Source organism: Podarcis pityusensis (genome assembly GCF_964106645.2).
Source record: "Podarcis pityusensis genome assembly, chromosome: 8".
NCBI lineage: Eukaryota > Metazoa > Chordata > Lepidosauria > Squamata > Lacertidae > Podarcis > Podarcis pityusensis.
The window spans coordinates 9,975,407-9,995,834 of record NC_138033.1 but is presented as its reverse complement, the minus strand read 5'-3'; the positions used below and the strand labels follow the sequence as shown (position 1 = coordinate 9,995,834).

The 20,428-nt window shown below is 47.2% G+C and overlaps 1 protein-coding gene across 2 annotated transcripts in view; it reads right to left on the bottom strand.

The window, feature by feature from the left end:
- The window catches only part of BCAM (basal cell adhesion molecule (Lutheran blood group)), a 62,253-nt gene that overhangs the window by 20,386 nt on the left and 21,439 nt on the right, over positions 1-20,428 (bottom strand). For both annotated transcript variants that reach the window (XM_081018871.1, XM_081018872.1), the window contains exons 2-6: positions 7,643-7,776; positions 7,318-7,534; positions 3,929-3,999; positions 2,261-2,357; positions 986-1,168 (exon numbers count right to left, since the gene is read on the bottom strand). In XM_081018871.1, the coding sequence (XP_080874997.1) occupies positions 986-1,168; positions 2,261-2,357; positions 3,929-3,999; positions 7,318-7,534; positions 7,643-7,776 (702 nt within the window). The remainder of the gene's footprint in view (positions 1-985; positions 1,169-2,260; positions 2,358-3,928; positions 4,000-7,317; positions 7,535-7,642; positions 7,777-20,428) is intronic.

Here is a 20,428-nt window from a genome sequence, read left to right as displayed (position 1 = left end):
TATTTATTTCTGTATTATTATTATTACTACTACTATTAATCGTAGATCTCTGAGTTTCTCCTGCACATTCCAAAGATCTTGTAAGCCTGCGGCACAGTATTTATTTGCTTATTTCTTGCATTTATAACCCCACCTTTTTCTCCAAGGAGATCAAGGTAGTTTCTATGGTTCTCCTCCTCCTCCTTTAATTCCCATAACGACCCTGTGAGGCTGGCTAGGCTGAAAGAATTTGAGCCATGGGACCGTGCACCAATTCCTTTAAGTACCTAGCTACGCCTGACCACGATACAATAAAATTAGAACCAATGCGCAGCAAGATCCTAGAAGCAGGAGCATTAAGGTCATACATCAAAGCCCTCAGCCAGGATTAAAGCAAATTAAAAGCCTGCCAGAACAGATTTATTCTGAACGATATTTGTAATCCTGCACCTTCTACCTGACTAGGAACCTCGGAGCAGCTCGCAACAAATATAATTTTAAAAGCAAAACCAAAAAGCAGGTGTCTTCGTAAAAGCACAGAATTAGAAGGGACCACAAGAGTCGTCTCTAGCCCACCCTCCAGCATCTTTCACCCAACGTGGGGCTCGAACCCATAACCCTGAGCTTAAGAGTCCCATGTTCTCCCGAATGAGCTGTCCCTCAGGTGGCACCGACCCCTTCTGGCTGTACCTCTAAAAGCAGGTCAAAGAGGAAAGCTGCTGGAGGGCATTTTGCAGTCTGCGGGCCACCACCAAAAAGGCCCTGTACCCATCCACTGGGCCTTCGCTGAGGATCAAAGGCAGGCCTCCAAAGGAGATCTTAAAACTTGGGCAGGGACACAAACATGTGTAAATGGCCTCAGAACGGTGGTTTGGAAGAGAATTAATAAAACACTAATGATAACATTGACACAGTCACACGGAAAATGCTTACTGAAGGCCACCACACCTGAAACCATACAGGATGAATGCTCCACAGACGCTCCCAACATTTCCACGTAACTTACAGTGCAACGTGAGCTGGAAGGGGTCCGACTCTGCGATGCCGACTTTTCCGTGCGGCATTGCGTAGCTGACGTGGCAGAGGAAGTTGGAGTCCTTGTCAGATTTGTTCAGCCGCAGGTACAGTGTGCTGGAGACGGAGAGCAGCCCTGACGCCTCTTTCACTGTCCGTGACACGACATACAGCTCTGGGGAGGAGCACAGGTATACAGGTGATGCAGAGAGTGAGGCCAGTCGGCCGAGGGGCACATGGGAAGGCGAGAACTCTGGAAACGGGGCAGCACAAGGATATTTTCCAACGCATCATTTCGGTGATTTGAAAGAAATATGGTGGTACCTCGGTTTTTGAACATAATCCGTTCCGGAAGACCGTTCGAGTTCTGAAAACCGAAAACTCAATAGCCAGCAGCTAGGCCTCAGAATCTTGCACTCAGGGGAAGCCACGTGGCATGTTCGACTTCTGAGGCGTGTTCAAAAACCGAAATGTTTGTCAACGGAGATGTTCAAAAACCAAGGTAAAGTAAAGGTAAAGGGACCCCTGACCATTAGGTCCAGTCGTGGCCGACTCTGGGGTTGCAGCACTCATCTCGCTTTATTGGCCGAGGGAGACAGCGTACAGCTTCCAGGTCATGTGGCCAGCATGACTAAGCCGCTTCTGGCAAACCAGAGCAGTGCACGGAAACGCCGTTTACCTTCCCGCCGGAGCGGTACCTATTTATCTACTTGCACTTTTGACGTGCTTTCGAACTGCTAGGTTGGCAGGAGCAGGGACCGAGCAACGGGAGCTCACCCCATCGTGAGGATTCGAATTGCTGACCTTCTGATCGGCAAGTCCTAGGCTCTGCGGTTTAACCCACAGCGCCACCCGCGTCCCTAAAAAACCCGAGGTACCACGGTATATAAAATGGCAACTTTCATGCAGTTTAAGGATTTAGCAGCTATATGGTTTTCAGCTGTGTGGTGGTTTTGTTTTAATGGGTGGTTTTAAGGTTCTGCAGGAATAGAGGCCTATTTTGAGTGATGCAGGCCTATTTTGAGGGGAAAAATAAATTTAAACAACAGGCAGCACTCTTGCAACCTGAGGAAAGGATGAGAGAGAGCAACTGTTTGTCTATACATTTATTCCAAATTAGCCTCAGGATGGCGTAAGATGCTCAGTGGCAGTCAGGAACGTAAGATTGAAAATGGCAGTGGCAGTCGGAGATGTACCTAGAGCTATGTTTTCTCAGACAGCTCATGCCCTCGAAGGAAAGACAACAGCAGAAAAACAGCTTCCTTACCCTTATTGCGTTCTGTGGAGGCATTCAGAGAGCGGCCATCTTTGTACCAGCTGATGGTTGGCACCGGGTTGGCATTTTTGCTGGTGCAGGTCGCAATCTGGGGAGGAAGGAAAGCCGGTGAATCACTGGTAAGGCCCTGCTATGACCACTCTCCCTCACTGTCCTTAGGAGAGTTCTCCCACCTGGGATTTTAGTTAGTCTTATTTACAGTCACAGCCTCCCACCTTGCCAGCAGGGCTGTACAAAAAAAAAAAGAGGAAACGCTAAATTGCGCTGGTTTCTGCAACCTTTCCTAACTTCCTGTTAACCGTTTCCCAGCATAAAACACCCCGAAGCCATTTACAATTAAAAAATATATACCGTATTTTTCGCTCCATAAGACACACTTTTTCCATTCTAAAAAGTGAGGGGAAATGTGTGTGTGTTTTATGGAGCGAATGCAGGGGGGAGGCAGGAAGGAAAAGGCACCAAGAGCCGCAAACAAGCTCCACGCGGCTCTTGCGGGTTTTCCCCAGGAGGGAGAAGGGGCTGACGCGGCCAGACAGTCCCTTCTCCCTCCTCGTAGAAAAGCCCGCAGGAGCCGCACGCTCCTTAAAGGGTGCGCAGTTCCTGTGGGCTTTTGCAGGAGGTGGGGGAATTGCCATAGCCGCGCGCAGCCTCTCCAGCCGGGAGAGGCTGCGCAAGGCTAAAGAGGAAGCCAAGGCAGCAAGCGGGATGGATCGCGCTCGCTGCCTTGGCTTCTTTAGCCATGCTTCTTTAGCCGCGCTGGAGAGGTTTAGCTCCCGGCTGGAGAGGTTGCGCGGCTATGGCAGAAGCCAAGATTTCCTCCTCTAAAAACTAGGTGTGTCTTGTGGTCCGGTGCATACTATAGAGCAAAAAATACGGTATATTAAATGTTTTAGCTGCAACACGGATACGGAATGGGTTAAAATAATCTCTATTTTAAAAGTCTTGTTGAAAAAGTAAGGCATTCAATAGGAACCAATAAGATAATATTGGCAAGGCTGAAGGCCCAATTTTTACGTCACTTGGAGGGGACCTCCTGAGGAGATGGCTGTTGGCTGGAGCACCATCTCCTGCCGAGCGCAGTGAGTGTTTTGCATGATTTATTCTTTCTGTTGATTATGAGGAGAGACAAAGCTATATAGGGCAGAGAAGCCTGACTCCGGACAACTGGAAATCTTATTCAGTGGCCTCCCCTGAGATTCACCAGGCACAGCCCACACAGTTTGAAGCACGAGAGCTAGAAAGATGCTTTCTTTCTTTTTAAAAATGGAACTCAAAATAGAGAAGTAGTTGAAATCTGAGACTGATGCCATATTTAATTCCCATGGAACTGTGGGGTCTTCCAACTTGAAGGGAAGCTAGATCCACACACCTAAGGAAAGTCTTAAAAACCTCCCTCACAATAATAATTACGGAGCAGGGAACACACTCAAAGCTGTTTCCAGCTCATCCTCATCTATCTCTTTAAGCCATTTCACTTCAGCGCCAGGAAATGGGCTGGAGAAGGGTGAATTCCTCTGAACATGTACAGAGTGCTCTCCCTTTGGTGTGAAGGCACCATAGTCAGTGCACCTATTCCAAGCCCTGAGGTCAGGAAATAAGGCTTCCAGGCACTTCCAAGGTTTTGTTTTTGTCTTTAAGAAAAGGATAGCAGCATCTCACCTCTGAGGCATCCTCCTCAGTCACAGAGAAGGTCCTGCTGTTAGGTATGACCTCTGGGGCTTCTGGTGCACCTGTTTGAGGAGACAGTAGAGGTCAGACATAGTAGGGCCATTGACTACTCTGCTCACTTACAAGACTTGCCATGTTCTGCATGTACATCCCTGTTTATTAAGCTTTTCCTTTGAGGATGGGTCCTGAGTGGGTGACTATGCAAGGCGGGGCCTTTTCACAAGTGGCACCTAAACTGCGGAAATTAGGAAACTAGGAAGTCCCGCCTCCTCCCATCTTCACTCCCCAGATACAAGGGGAAATGAAGAGATTGAAATTGAGAAAATAAGCGAGGAGCTCTTGTCTCGGAACAAAATTCAGGGTGATCTCACCCACAAAATGCAGGGGCCCCCACATCAGTAAACAGGTTTCCCAAAATTTGTGGTGCAAAAAGGAAGCTGGGTTTCCTGCTACAAGTCACTAATCAGTATGTGGCACGGAGGGTTGCTTATTTTGCCATAAAGGCTGCTTTATATAGGAGTACGTATGGAGGTACCATGGAGATCTGAAAACACAAGCAACATACCTTGATATCAGTTTTGTATTACACAAATGGTTTTGTTTTTTTTAAAGAATATGTTTTAATATGTTTCATGCTTCAGTGTGAATGTTTTCATTTTGCTAATCCTAATTATTAACTTTATGAATTACTGGTTATAAATAGAGAGTATTGAATTTTTTGTGTGAGTTTCTGTTATCTGGTTTAAATTTTGTTATCTCGCTTGGTGCTGCTGTGGTTCAAGGACAAACACAATAGAAGTTATCTTATTCAATAAGCAAGGTTGCGGGGGGCTGAACCCCAAAACAAACCAGCACTGAGCTAGATTCCGGGACAACAAACCCCACTGCTTCCTCTTAATCAGAGAGGGGGAAATGATCAGGCGTCTCTGTTTATTAGCATGGAAGGTGTGTAGACAAACACAGCTGCTTCTCTTGTCCCATTTGTGTTTGCAGGTGCATGACAGAGCCACTGGGATGTTGTTGCAAGCAGCTGTTTGATGTCCCAAAGTCAGGGAAGCTGACCTGAACCTGGCCACTGGAAGACCATGGCCGTGGAAACTCGGAGCATACAAGACCCATCAGCATTAGGTTGCTGGAGGGGGAAAGTACAGACAGAATGAGAGATGCAAGCCGCCTTTGGAAAAAAGAGCGGAGGTGGCATCTCCAGGTGTTTTGCTGCAGGCAGGGAAACGATTTCGTAAGGGACGGAATTACGCATCATCGGGCGAAGAAGCAGCTGGGGGCTGGAGGGAAAGAGGCTGGCCCAGGAGGACTAGGTTGGAGGGAGTTATGAGAAGTCCTAGATAGTCCTAGATGGGGGAGATCAACCGGGATAGCAAAGAGATGGGGGCACAGGGTATTTCTCGCCAGTTCAGAGTGGGAAGGTTGAGTGATATCCCTGCAATGCGACAATATGTTCTATCGGTGTTCTGATAGTCGAGGCTCCTGCACCGCAAGGGGGTTAGACAATATGAGCCTAGGGGTCCCTCCCAGCCCCACAATTCTACGATGCTATTTCATCTCTAAGAAATTATATTATATCTTTCTCAAGCAGGACCAGCGTTAAGCAAGGCAGGGCTGCCACAAAACCAGGCTCAAGTTGTGTGTCTTGGTTTCTCGATTTGATCCTTCCTCGTGGTTCTGAACGTATTGTGGTATTTTTTGCGTTGTGACTCGCTGTCATTTTCACTGATTATAGTAGTACCTCGGGTTACATACGCTTCAGGTTACATACACTCCAGGTTACAGACTCCACTAACCCAGAAATAGTACCTCAGGTTAAGAACTTTGCTCCAGGATGAGAACAGAAACCGTGCTCCGGCGGCACGGCAGCAGCAGGAGGCCCCATTAGCTAAAGTGGTGCTTCAGGTTAAGAACAGTTTCAGGTTAAGAACAGACCTCCGGAACGAATTAAGTACGTAACCAGAGGTACCACTGTAATTGTAATTGTTAAGAGTGAATTGCTATTTGATTGTCGTTTGCCTATAATTTAATTTCATTACATACTATTATATTCTAACGGGTTATTTTATTTGACGTAAGTTGTTTATTTTAAAGTTATGTTTCTATTGCGCCTTATTTGTACTGGATCAGATTGTTATAAGGTGCTGTTTCTTCAGCTTGTAAACCGCATTGCGTATAGTAATATAGGTAGGCAGTATACAAATTAAAAGTGAAACGAAATGAAAAGGAACACAAAAAACAGGGGCCTTCTAAGGAGATAAGGAAACAGGTTGACACAGGTTGAACTGGTGCAAGGCAGGCGTTTCATGATATCTTAACACTGTGTGTCCTGTCTCCACAAAACACCGGCTTAGTTCTAATTTATCCACAGGTTAATGTGGAGGACGACACCTAGAGAGGACGGGCCTTATCATTACGCAAGGCAAGGAAGGGGCACCTCAGGCTGCAGCTCTGAGGGCACCATTAAGCTGCCAATCATAATAATAACATGAAATATTTTACCACCATTAGGGATGTTCTGCTTCGGGTACCAGAAATATATTGGGCCATCTCAGGGCGTAGAACGTCCTCTTTAGGAGCCTTTCAGAGTTTGGCAAAGGGAATACGGAGATGACATAAAAGGACCAAGACACCCGGAACAGAAAAAAACCACATTTGGCCAAGAAGGGTCGCGCAGCAGGGATTGTTTTTCTTCTATCGGTTGATTCACACGGAGCTTTTAAGTGCTAGTCAAGCCAAGAAAAGCAAGATTCATTTTTACTGATTCACAAGGTGCTTATACAGCTAACTTAAGGGAGTGGGGAGAGGTCTCTGGCTCCAAGGATCTAAATCCCAGCCGCAGGGACTTATTTAGGCTTTGCGCCAGTTCATGTGGAGGCCTAAGGGTTAACCAAAAAACGGTGTATTTGAAGGCAAGGTTGGGATCTGAAGGTGGAATCTGCAGGGCCGGTCCAAGAGACTTTGCCGCCTGAGGCAGAGCAATAAATCTCCACCCGCCTGCAATTCTCCTGCACAAAGCCTGAGGTTGGCCAAATTATTTTGGTCCCACAGGCAGAAAATCCTATAAGCACCTCTTCTCCTCCTCCTTGCCAATCTACTAGCAATAATTTAGGTAGCTGGTCGTTTGCTAGCCTTCTTTGACAGCCAAAACCAGCACCCTGAGGCAGCCGTTTCGCACTGCCCCAACGGTAGGGCCGGCCCAAAGGAGACTTTCAGGTGCAAGGGGAGCAAGGGTGGAGCCAGGAAAGCTGTGGGCAGGCAGCGAAAACAAGGGCAAGCCGTAAAGAGAGCTTTACGAGGGAAGGACAAGGAGACAAGATGGCGGCATGAGTGCCTCGTGGTCCGAATGGCGAGAGAAGCGATGGCAGGAGCCTCACCGTACACCTTGAGTTGCGTCACTCCCATTCCGCTCCCTGCGGCGCCCGCCGTCACCTGGCAGGAGAAGGCTCTCTCATCAATCACCTTGGCCGCTTTGATGACCAAACTGTGGCCGGCTTCCATGGAGGCGCGGTCCGTGTACTCGGTGCCTCTGTCCACCCCCTGCCGACCCTGATCGCTGTAGGCCACACGCCGCTGCTCCCCATTCTTGTCCGTCTGCAGAGGGTTTCACGGACAAGGACAAAAGGGCTGGTTACTAAGGGCGTCTAAAAGCACCACACCCCCAGCCGCCATTATCCGCCTTCCCAAGACCCACATACTTACGATGAACCACTCCACCAGGGGCAAGCCATCGTGACCTTCCGTGGTGTGTGTACAGGAGATGGACACTTTGTGGCCTAGCTGGACCTCCAACAAAGCCGGGACGGACACTTGCACTTCTGCGTGGCATTCTGGGGCTGAGGAGAGGAGAAAAAGAAAGAATGAATGAATGAATGGCGATCAGGACTGACCAGAAAACAACCTAAGGCCATGCTCAGTAGTAGATTTTGTCAGAGGTTTCCTCAAAATGGATAGGCCCAAGGCCCACCTGCCTAAGGACCTACCCATGCAAGCCCCATATCCACCGTCAATGGTTCTTCCATATCCCATATTTTTGCCTCCAAGCTGGCAACTTTGGGGCTTCCTTCAAGGGCGGCTGGATTCAGCTTAGGGGCCACCAGTTGCTGACCTCTATCTTAACGGCTGTGTCGCTGTCAAGAGCTCCTTCACTGTAATCCTTACAAAGTGCTCAGTGCTGCCCACCATTCTTTTCACGGGGCACGTTCGTTACAGACTCAATTTCCCAAAAACGTTAACCGCCAAAATTAATTACAGCACAAAACAGATGTCGCAGTCATAAACACGTACTTTTATTGTGGCCACATAACGGTCTTAAAGAGGATTGGACAACTTAACGGAGGATAAGGCTGTTGATAGCTCAGTTGGTTAGAGCGTGGTGCTGATGATGCCAAGGTTGCGGGTTCGATCCCCATACGGGACAGCTGCATATCCCTGCATTGCAGGGGGTTGGACTAGATGACCCTCGGGGTCCCTTCCAACTCTAGAATTCTATTATTCTTCCCATGATGGCTATGCTCTGCCTCTGCGGTCTGAATACTAATTTCTGGAAACTACATGGGGGAACAATGCTCTTCTTCTTGCCTGTTTCTGTTTCTGGCGGCCTCTGTGAGAACAGCATGCTGGACTAGACAGGCCGCAGGCTTGACCCAACAGGTTCTCCTTATGTTCAAAGTTCACCCTGTGGTTTAAATCCATGGGAAGCTGCCTTAAACCAAGTCAGAGCTTCGGAGGCCTTTATTCTTATATGCAACGGCCGCAGCTCGGACTTTGGTGGCAAAGGGGTGGAAGGAACAAGAAGCCCCGACAATAACGGACTGGCATTACAAGCTACAAGAATTTGCTGAAATGGCGCAGTTAACAAATACCCTGAAAGGCAATTCAAAACAAAAAATTACGGAAAAGTGGGATAGATATAAAACATATGTTCAAAAATACAGTAAAAGTTCGCTATCTATGATAGCATTTGATTGATGCTGGAGTGAGACTGAGTTGAGAAATAGGACTAAGAACACATATTGATATAGGAATGTATTAGATAATATGTAAAGAAATATACAATAATAAGAGTACAATCATTTGAAAAAAAGGAATATAAAACGGGAAAGACAGGAAGTCTAGTGTGTTGGTATGTATATGATTTTGGCGGGGGAACTGTTTTTGTTTTTTCTCTTTGTTCTTTCTCTTTTTTTGTTTCATTTTCTTTCTAGGTATATAAAATTTGTATATAATTTATGTTTACATGTAGGAAATCATATTATAGTAAGTCCTGTAATGTAATATGACAATGTTTACCGATGTAATATAATAATGTTAAGAAATAAAAAAAATGCAAATTCAATAAATAAGTAAATAAACCAAATCAGACCAATGTTCCATCTACCTCAGTGCTGCCTACACTGATCGGCAGCAGGTCTCTACGCCTTCAGGCAAGGCCCGACCCGGAGATGCCAGGAATTGAACCGTGGGCCTTCGACAAGAAAGGGCAGCGCTCTGACCCTTTGCTACGGCCCTCGCCCATCATTTTAAATAACAAATAACAGCAGCGTGTTTTAGGATTTATGCAGCTCTCACAAAGTGTTTTTCAAAGTGCTTCCTCTCAGGCCTCGCCGGTGAAATCCTGCAAGATAGGCATTTATTCTCATATTGCAAAGGTTGAGGCTGAGGAGGGAAAAAAATCCGGGCGGGGGGAGGGGGTGTGTGGTTGGTTATTTGCCCAAAGCTATCTAATAAATTCAGAGCAGAGATGAAATCTGAACCGTGTACTTCCTGGCTCACAGCACTTGCTCTTATCTATTATGTGACAGCAGCAGCTTTCGCCAGCCTATCTTTTCAACAAACAGGTCATCCCCCCTTCACGGGGCTGTCCCTTCACGGGGCTGTTATTGTTTTTTTGTAAACAGCGGCCCTTTCCTCTGCCCCATCCATGGCAACAGAGGGAGGAGGAGAAACATTGAAATTGGCAGCTCATCTTTTATCACAATGGGTAACATTCCCAATGGGAAGTAAAACGGCCTCTGAAGGGAATGCAATTCATCTCTCTGGCCTCTAAATGCCTTGATTTGAAAGGTGTGAAACTTGTTCTGTATAGAATTATGATTCTCACAACATGTGAGATCTCTCTCGTGTGTGTGTGTGTGTGTGTGTGTGTGTGTGTGGTTGAAATAAATGCCCTCAGCAGATTCTCTCCTTGCCCCTGTCATCACCAGGGACCATTCTGAAAGGAGAAATTTGATGTTGATCTTAACAAGAAATTCCCCAAATCTGCACTTCTCAAAACATGACTATTCTTTCAAAATTTGCACTTCTCTGAATTTTGGGGCAGAGTTCTCAAAGCAACCGAAGTGTACAAAGTCCTTAATTATAGTGAGGAAAAAAACACTTGCGCAGATGTGTACAGTGGTACCTTGGTTTTTGAACAAAATGCGTTCCAGGAGTCCGTTTGACTCCCGGAACCGTTCAAAAACCAAAGTGCGGCTTCCGATTGGCTGCAGGAGTCGCGGAAGCTGCACCGGATGTTCAGGTTCCGAAAATCATTCGAAAACCGAAAGACTCACTTCCGGGTTTCGATCGTTCGGGAGCCGATTTGTTTGGGAGCCAAGGCGTTCAGCTTCCAACGACTGTACATTTATCAAACTTGTGTACATGTATGTACATCAGGACAGATTTCCACTAAAAACGCTGGCAACTTCTCTGGAGGGCTTCCATGCTTTAAAAAAACCCCGCAAGTGGCTGCAGAGATATGGGGAGCGAGATTTACAACAGGGCTGTTGTGAGGATTAAACGAAATGGGGAGGAGAATCGCGTACACAATCTTGAGATCCTTGGAAGATAAAGATGGCATATAAATGTAATAAATAAATAAAATAAAATTTTTGTGTACACCGTGAATGTGGCCCTAGCCTCCACCAAAGAATCCTGGGAACTGTAGTTTGTTAAGAGCACTGAAAGTTGTTAGGAGACCCCCCTATTCCCCTCTCAGAACTACGCTTCCCATGGTAATTTAACCATCCACCTCTCTTCCCAAGCAACTCTGGGAATTGCAAATATGTGGAAAGGCAGGCATGCTGTGTTCAGCAGGGTAAGGTCCTTGGCATTCACCCCCTGAGGGGCAGGAGGGCGGTGCTGGGGGTCTCCACAACTGTTGAAAACCATCAGATCCCCACAGTACTCAACAAACGTTTTCTAACATTGGTTTTCCCCACCGCTGTTGAGAGAGACGGTTCCAAAGGGAAGTTTGCCCTCGAAAGTTTCTAAGCTGCAAAGCAGAACCACCGAATGGCTCCTCTTTCCTCAGCAGTTCTAAAAATATCCACGGCTCGTTCTCTGTCTCTCTCTCTCTGCTGCCGTGTCTTAGAAGCAGATAAGGGCCAGGCCAGCTTGGCTTTAAGTGGGAAACACAATCCTTTTATTCTCCATTCGCTGGCCACCACAAGACCGCCTAATGCTTCTGGTGCAGAAACCACGTTCTTTGCAACATCCTGAGGAGAAATTTCAAATTCTAAGTTTAAAGTCCCAGAGGTATACTGCTGCAACTTCCGGTTTTACTACTAGAATAAAGTTGGTAAAGTGGGGTCTGAGGATACCTCCCGCACTACATAGGATTGTAGCTGGTATGTGTGTACTAATTAATACCCCTCCAAATATTACTATTTTGATTATACAGACTTTCCTTTGAGGTTTTTAAGCAAAGTGCGGGTGACCGTTTGTCATGGATGCTATAGATGATTATATGATCGATACCCTTCCAGATACAGTGGTACCTCAGGTTATATACACTTCAGGTTACATAGGCTTCAGGTTACAGACTCCGCTAACCCAGAAATAGTGCTTCAGGTTAAGAACTTTGCTTCAGGATGAGAACAAAAATCGTGCTCCGGCGGCACGGCGGCAGCAGGAGGCCCCATTAGCTAAAGTGGTGCTTCAGGTTAAGAACAGTTTCAGGTTAAGTACAGAGCTCCGGAACGAATTAAGTACTTAACCTGAGGTACCACTGTATACCACCTTTCCTCCTTTCATACGCAACTCAACAGTCTGCAAGCCTACACAGGGTTTTCGCACTCCTGCACATACACACAAACGCACACAGAGCCAAAACTGCATCTTTCCAATTTGCAGAGAAGCAACAGCACAGTGGAGAGCAGGAGCTAACCATAGTTTCCTGACCCGGGTGCCATGGCAAACTATGGTTAGCTCCAAACAGGAAACGGGGAAGTGAAACTGCACAGAAGAAGGGAAGTGGGAGTGTGTGAGCCCATGGTTTATCCCCAGCCCTCCAAACCATGGTTAGGGGATCATCTGAACTAAGCAATGGGTCTTTTCATCACAACACTGTTAACCACAGTTTAGCGTTGTGTGTGTGTGCGTTGTAGGGAGACTGGTTCATGAGGCATCACACAAACACCTAACACACAGAGAGAGCTTTCTCTATTACATTGTATGTTGTGCATTTCTCATGCACTCAAAACAGGACAAGCCTGCCTCTTTTTCCTCCATCAAATATCAGATATTATATGCCTTTAGCTACACTTAAGGCAATCTTGATTGAGAATTGCTGGGAGGAGCTGGTATGGGGGGGGGAGAGAGAGAAGAGGAATAAAGCAGCTATCTGGCACTGGGGGGGTGTGAAAGGGGAGAGAGAAATTGGCGATATGAAAGGGCCCACAAGGAAGCAAGCAAGCCGGCAGCTGCTTGGGATTCCAGGCTGGCGCTGAGGGCTTTGTTCCAGGATAAGCCCCTCCAAATGAGGGGGTGGGGGGAGAGAGCCAGCTTTCATCTCCCAGCCGGGTAATGGAGAGGGAGGGGGGGCGGTTCTGGCAAGGCGGAATGCCCAGAAACTGCTGAGCGCCAGGGAACCAGCTGGGAAAACCCAGGGAAGAAAAAGAGATTGATTCATAAACACTGGTGCATAGACAGAAGGCTCCTCGTCTTCACGTAACATCTCAAACCAAGGCAGACGGAGGAACAGAGTAGGTCCCCCCACCAAAACACCCCCCAAGGGTACCCAAAGCTGGAGGCAGAGACAGGGCTATGATAAGCTCCTCTGTAAAAGATTCTCTGGGAAGGAAGGAAGGAAGGAAGGAACTTATTCAGACTGCAGAGCAGGCAGGCACAAGGCCCAGAGACAGGGAGGGATTGCAAGGTCTAAAGGATGCTGGATGAATACAGTGCACGAGGGAAGGCAGAAGCATGTCCAGGGTTGAAAATGGGGTGGCAGAGGCATCGCTGTCTCTGAGGTACAACAAACAAATGCCTTTCCCCCCCTCTTTTGGTTACTCAGCTGCTTAAGGTTTTGCAAGGGAAGCTTGCTTACTAAGGGGGGTAAATGTTTGCGTTGCAGGGAAAATATCCCTTGTGTGAAACACCTCCAGCAATCCGCAGTCCTCCTGGGGAAAGGGGCATAGCGTAGCTCAGGGGTACGGCATGTGTCGTGTATGCATAAGGCGCCATGTTCAATCCTGGGAATCTCCAGGTAAGGCTCAGAACATCCCTTGCCTTAAACTCTGGAAAGCAGGTGCCTATTAGTGAGACAATTCTGAGCTAGCCGGACTCTTCATTAGAAAAAAAAGTGTGTCAGGCCAGGGAAAAAACAATGCTATCCAGGGTTGTAAAGACTGCAGAGAGAATAATTGGGTGCACTCTTCCCACCTTAGATCAAATCTATGCTGTCAGGTGCCATAAGAAAGTGGCAGAGATAGCGCAGGATAGTGCGCACCCCAGAAATGATCTCTTTCAGCTTCTGCCTTCTGGAAGAAGGTATAGGGTTATAAAGGCCAGGACTAGCCGCCTGAGAAACAGTTTCTACGCAAATGCAGTTCTGGTTCTAAACGCAGGATAAGGGGTTTCTATAGTATAGTGTGTTTTAAAATGGGGTTTCAGAGTTTTTAGGGGGTTTTGAATGTTTTATGTAGTTTTTCAATTTCATTGTTCTGCATGGGACAATGACAATAAAGATATCGTATATTGTATATATCGTATATCAAATCATCTTTGGTGAGTCTTGTCCCTATGGAGCAGTTGTGGAGGCTGAAGGTCCCTGCCTTCTCACAGCTGCCTAGGTTCCCCCCTGTGTAGAGTTTTCCCCAAGCAATCTGAGACTGCGCCTTCATGGTGCTAATTTCTCCTCCACCCTCTTCATGCCTCTCCTGGTTCTGGGAGACAAGGGAGGAGGGGAGCTTGTTGCAGCAGGAGGGCGAGCTCTGAGCCTTCTTCCCTTGGGGGTTCCCCACCTGGTTCCTCCCACCATTCCTCTGCATCCAGCCAGTCCCTGACAGGTGCCCTCTAAGGGCTCTGTAGTTCTTTCATAGATGCATTCCTAGGGAAATCTAGGAAACTGCATAATACCGAAGTCAGACTATTGATCCATCTAGTTCAGTGCTGTCTACAACGTGAGGCAGTGGCTCTCCAGGGTTCCCGGCAGGAAGTCTGTCCCAGTCCTACCTGGAGATTATCAGGGATTGAACCAAAGGCTTTTTACATCCAAAACCTGTGAATTGCCATGGAAGAACAGAAGAGTTTGGATTTGATATCCCGCTTTGTCACTACCCTAAGGAGTCTCAAAGCGGCTAACAATCTCCCTTTCCCTTCCTCCCCCACAACAAACACTCTGTGAGGTGAGTGGGGCTGAGAGACTTCAGAGAAGTGTGACTGGCCCAAGGTCACCCAGCAGCTGCATGTGGAGGAGCGGGGAAGCGAACCCGGTTCACCAGATTACGAGTCTACCGCTCTTAACCACTACATCACACTGGCTCTCTTAATGCCCACTGGTAGATATGACGCAGAACACGTAGTCCACCAGTTTTCTGGGAGTTGATTGGGCCGCCCAGGTCAACCATTATGTAGATAAACTGCACCTGTCCAAAGTCCTTTATGAGTTCTCTGATTGACAACCCACCTGGTCCCAGGGCAGATTGTGGCAATCTAACATCACAACATGCCGACCGCTAAGCCAATACCCTCTCATCTATCTCTCTGGCCATCGAAAGCCAGTCTGAATTAAATTAAAACAAAATAAAACTCCAGCTCAGGAGCTGCAAGGGATTATGATTGTTTTACAACAGCAACCACAAAGTGCCTTTTTCCGTGTAAATTAAGTGGCAGAAGTGGGGGAGAAAAAGGAGGCCAGTAAGGAGCAGAAGTTCATGTGAAAGGTTTGCGAACTAAGTTTAGCTCCAGTACAAAAAGCAATTTCCTCGACTGAGAAAGTGCTCAGAGTCATTTATTACTTGTTTAATACATTTTGTATACCGCCCTTCATCCAGAGGTCACAGGGCAGTTCACAACACGAAAACACAAAATGCGAACACAAAATACATAATAAAACAAAAACAAGACAAAAACTCTCCTCCTACAAACACATTTAAAAGGTCATAGAATCAAAGGCCTGGTTTCCACCTGGCGCCTAAAGATATGCAATGGAGGCTCCAGGCAAGCCTCTCTGGGGAGAGCATCCCACAAACAAGGAGCCACCACAGAAAAGGCCCCGTTCTCGTGTTGCCACGCTCCAGACTTCTCGTGGAGGAGGCACACAAAGAAGGTGTGCCTCAGATGATGATCGCAGGGTCCAGGTTGGTTCATATAGAGATAAGCCGTCCTTGAAGTACTGCGGTCCTGAGCACAGGTATCCTGTTCACTGTTCTTTAATTCCAAGTCTTTTGCACGTAATTCTGCCTTGGTTCTAGAAGTCTGCCTACCCCTGTTCTGAATAACTATTAGAGGTTCAGGACAGCCTTGGGTTTATTTAAGTGCTGCCACCCTAGAATGTTTATGGGGAAAGAGAAAACAGGTGCCCCCAGATAGAAGAGGAAATGAAATTGAAATTAAGAGCACAGCAGGAACAGAGAGGCCAAATCAAAAGCTTCCAGCTCCTGGCATTATTCAGATGCAAACGCCTTTGTGCTAAAGGACCAGCAGCAAAGCTCAAACAACCCTGTGGCAAAGAGATGCATAAGCAGCTGGCCTGGCAACTTAAAAAGATTTTAGCTTCAAGGCCAACCATTCCCAAATATCCTCCCACACCCCTCTTACCCGTGGTGCTTAACCCTTTTCTCTCTCTTTTTGGCGGATGTTTCTGTTCCACTCTGACTTCTGGGAGCTCAGATGAGAACTATTGCACTTTATAAGGGGACATGGGGCTGAATGGGGCAGGACCCCGTCAAGTTCTCTTTCCCTGTGTCCCAACCAGTAGAGTAATGGTTCAGGGCACAGGGCAAGGGGGGGGTGTCTCGAATACCCTTTACTATTTCTGCAATGGGGTCCCTGTCTCCAATGTCAGTGTGAAAGTGGGGATTCGTAGCCACTTCGTGCCAAGCTAAGCCTTTAGGAACACTGTTTCAAGAGAATGGTGTGTAATAATAATAATAATAATAATTTTATTATTATTATGCCCCCAATCTGACTGGGTTGCCCCAGCCACTCTGGGTGGCTCCCAGCAAAATATTAAACACAATAAAACATCAAACATTATAAACTTCCCTGTACAGGGCTGCCTTCGGATGTCTCCTAAAAGTCAAACACAGAGGTACCTCGGGTTAAGTACTTAATTCGTTCCAGAGGTCCGTTCTTAACCTGAAACTGTTCTTAACTTGAAGCACCACTTTAGCTAGTGGGGCCTCCCGGTGCTGCCGCACCGCTGCTGTGCAATTTCTGTTCTCATTCTGAAGCAAAGTTCTTAACCTGAGGTAATATTTCTGGGTTAGCGGAGACTGTAACCTGAAGCGTATGTACCCTGAAGTGTATGTAACCCGAGGTACCACTGTAGCTGTTTATCTCTTTGACATTTGGGAGGGTGTTCCACAGGGCGGGCACCACTACCGAGAAGACCCTCCGCCTGCTTCCCTGTAGCTTCACTTCTCGCAGTGAGCGAACAGCCAGAAGGCCCTCGGAGCCGGACCTCAGTGCACGGGCTGAACGATGGGAGTGGGGACGCTCCTTCAGGTATACAGGGCCGAGCCCATTTAGTTCTGTTATGCCGAATGGAACTTCACAGAAAACATAACCCAAGTCACTTTGAAAGAATAACCTCTGAAAACAGTTTGGAAACCCCAGATGGTGCAGAATTTGACGGCTAGGCTGATCTCCGGGGCAAGATGGTTTGAGAACACTGCACCGATCCTGGCCTGACTGCACTGGCTGCTGATAAGTTTCCGGACCAAATTCAAAGTGCTGGTTTTGACCTATAAAGCTTTTAACAGCTTGTTGTTGTTTAATCGTTTAGTCGTGTCCAACTCTTCATGAACGCATGGCACTCCTCTCAACGCCAGGCACTCCTGTCTTCCACTGCCTCCCGCAGTTTGGTCAAACTCATGCTGGAAGCTTCGAGAACACTGTCCAACCATCTCGTCCTCTGTTGTCCGCTTCTCAATCTTTCCCAGCATCAGCGTCTTTTCCAGGGAGTCTTCTCTTCTCATGAGGTGGCCAAAGTGTGATCGTCATCTGAGGCCCTTCTTTATGTGTGTCCTCCACAAGAGGTCCAGAGGGTGGCAACACGAGAACGGGCCTTTTCTGTGGTGACCCCCCCACTTGTGAAATGCTCTCCTCTCCCCAGCACCAGCATAAACCATTAAACACAGCGCCATATTTATCCAAATATTACAGGCCCTCGGCCAGGCCGTTGAGAAGAAGCCTTTTAGCTGATAAATTTAGAGAAGAAAATGAATTGATGCACCAGCTCCATTTTATGAAAACCAAAGCCCTGAGGCTTTGGCCTTGTTAGTCTGGGCAATAATCTGGTCTTGGGCAAAACAGCGTCAATATCGGACATCAGAAAAAATACATGAATCAAGGCCAAGGCCATTCTTGAGTGTTCTGCAGCATTTTGGAGTAGATACACCCATAATCACTCTCCGTATAATGCCGTTTTGCATACTGAGGTATGGAGGGGTGATTCACAGCAGAAAGACATGAAGGCATGGGGCAAGTTCTCAAAGAAAGAACACGTCCTGTTGTTTTAAAATGCCCAAGACCTGTAGATGCTGAGCAAACCCAATTCGGGTTTCTCTCTTAGGAGAAGCAGAAGCTTCGGTAAAAGAGATGAAAGGGGAGGAATGGTTACAGAACAAGCCCTTACCATTCTCCTTCCTGCAGCAGGCTAAAACACGTTACTGAGAAGGCAATTGCCCTGGAGCGAGTGACAAAATGGAGCCGAGAAAATACTGAGCGTTCCTCTCTTGCATACGGTGAGATGAGTGATATGCACAAGATGAGGACTGTGACAGGCAAGTCCTGCGATCCAGTCCTCAAACAGGGGCATACTAACAGGTTTGTCTAAACTAAGCAAGTTGATTTATTCACTTTGAAATTTGTTTTTTTCTAGTTGCGGAACAGTGAGAGGAGGAAAGAACTCAATTTCCCCTCCAATTTTCAGCCTCCTGAGTAAACACCTTATTATCAAAACCCAGAAGAGCTTCAAATGTATTATGCACCCCTATATCGTGATTCTGAGAGACAGCGTTATGATTTTGAATGTTTAGGGACAACAGCTTTATGACTCTGGCTGAATTTAGCTCCACAGCATGGTTCCTGTAGTTTAACTATGGTTTGGCATAAAGTCCAAGTTGACAGACCGTGGCTCACAACTGGACAGCAAACTGGAATCCAAAACTGTAGTTTGAAGTGGGCTTGCAAACCATGCTTTAGGTGAACTTAGGATTGGTACGTCTGAGTTGACAAACCCTCATTTTGGCTGGGGCAAGGCAATGGAATGGAGGGCACTCCTGTCCCCATCAATGAAAGACATTTTGGCAGATATACCTTGCCTTGGCCCAGGTGAAAAATGTTCTCTTTGTTTACATTCACCTTTCTTCACACCCACTGACTCCCAGCCTCCGGGGTGACTTTGGGCCTAGGTGGGGTCACCTGTCCTCACCTCCTTCAATATGACTGGAAGACTTGGCAAAAGGAGACTTGCGACCTCCGTTTGCAAAGAGCTGAAACCGTCCATTTTCTCACTTGTCTCCAGAGTGACATAGGTTTATTATGAGCAACTGCAGAGTGGGGGGGTGTAACTGCTCTGAGCTTGAGAAGGTGCAGCAATCTCACACTTAAGCAACAAGAAAATAAACAACAGCCCACTCCTGGCCTCAGCCTAGAAATTACACAAAAGACAGGCGCGGAAATGTTGCAATATGTCCACCGGCTGTAGTCTTCCACTCGCCGAGCACATGCTTAATTGTATGCAAATGAGGTTAATTATGTATAAATAAGATGGGCAGGTTATCTGCCGCCTGTCAGCTCACAATGTGGCTGCCGAAGCTGAACCAACTGTCGGCCACAGAGGTGCCGAGGCTGAACTACAACAGCAAATATGCATTGTTACATTAATCTCCTCTAAACCCAGTAGTGGAAAACTGATGGCCCCAACCGAAGCAATTAAAAATCTCCCTCCCTCCCTCCCTCTTCCCCTGTCTCTCGTTTATATTGCTTACAGATATTTTTAAATTTTAGACCATTCACCAGCTTTGCACATAATAATAATATGTGAGTTTCGACTTGGTTAACTGATGGAAAACAAGGCAGTGTCTTTCCCCCCGCCTGCCTCCTTTCAGTGCTTTGTTCGTTAGGGCTGGGCAATATCTGGTTTTCAGCATCACAATATATCACCAGCTAAGCATCACGATATCTCGATATATTGCGATGTTTGATAGCGATGGAGATATGAAGAGACCCCCTGTCTGACTGTATCTTGCGACTGAATGCGGATGCGGAGCTCTGTTTTTCTATAATACATTCTACAATAAACATTACCAAAACAAATAACAACCAAAACATTACCAAACATTACCAAAACAATAACAGCAACCCTAAAAATGGATGCCCTTTGGCTTAGGATTGGGTTTGCCTGCACGCCTGATGTTCAGAGAGCAAGTCAGGTCTCCCGTGGGAAGGAGGCTGAGACAGATGCCAGCGACTGGCAGTCTGTACCAGAAGGCAGCTTGCCAGCTTGCTGCCACCCTGCAGCAGGGAAAACAGAGCTTGGGTGGTGCCATGCCTCACAAGAATGGTCGACACCAGGCATCAAAAACACACAGACACACCCATTTTCCCTCCACCTGAGGTGCGCCTCCAGCAGCTTAAAACCGTATGGAACCATACAGGCCCACGCGCCTTTCTCTAGTCCCCAGGGTGCGCTGCCAGGCCCGTTTTGTCTGGGGATTATTTCATTTTATTTTGGGGACATTCAACATGGGAAGGCCGACCAGCTGTTTCCATCGTGACTGAGAAAGGACGAGAATGAGGACCTCTGGCCCACATCCAGAGCATGGGCCTTGTTGGTTTGGGCCTGTGAAGCACACTTTTCCCCTGGGGCCATGCTCCAGCCTGCGCATTGAAGAAGCAGGGTGGGAAAGAGATTTTCAAGGGCTCCCCTGTAGGAAGAACGTTATTCTCGAAAGGCCTATATAGATAATGGTGAGAAAAACGCGAGCTGCCAGCCTTAGATGTGTGCCACTCGCTCGCTTTGTCTCCTGTCCGCACCGTGAGGGAGACAGGGCC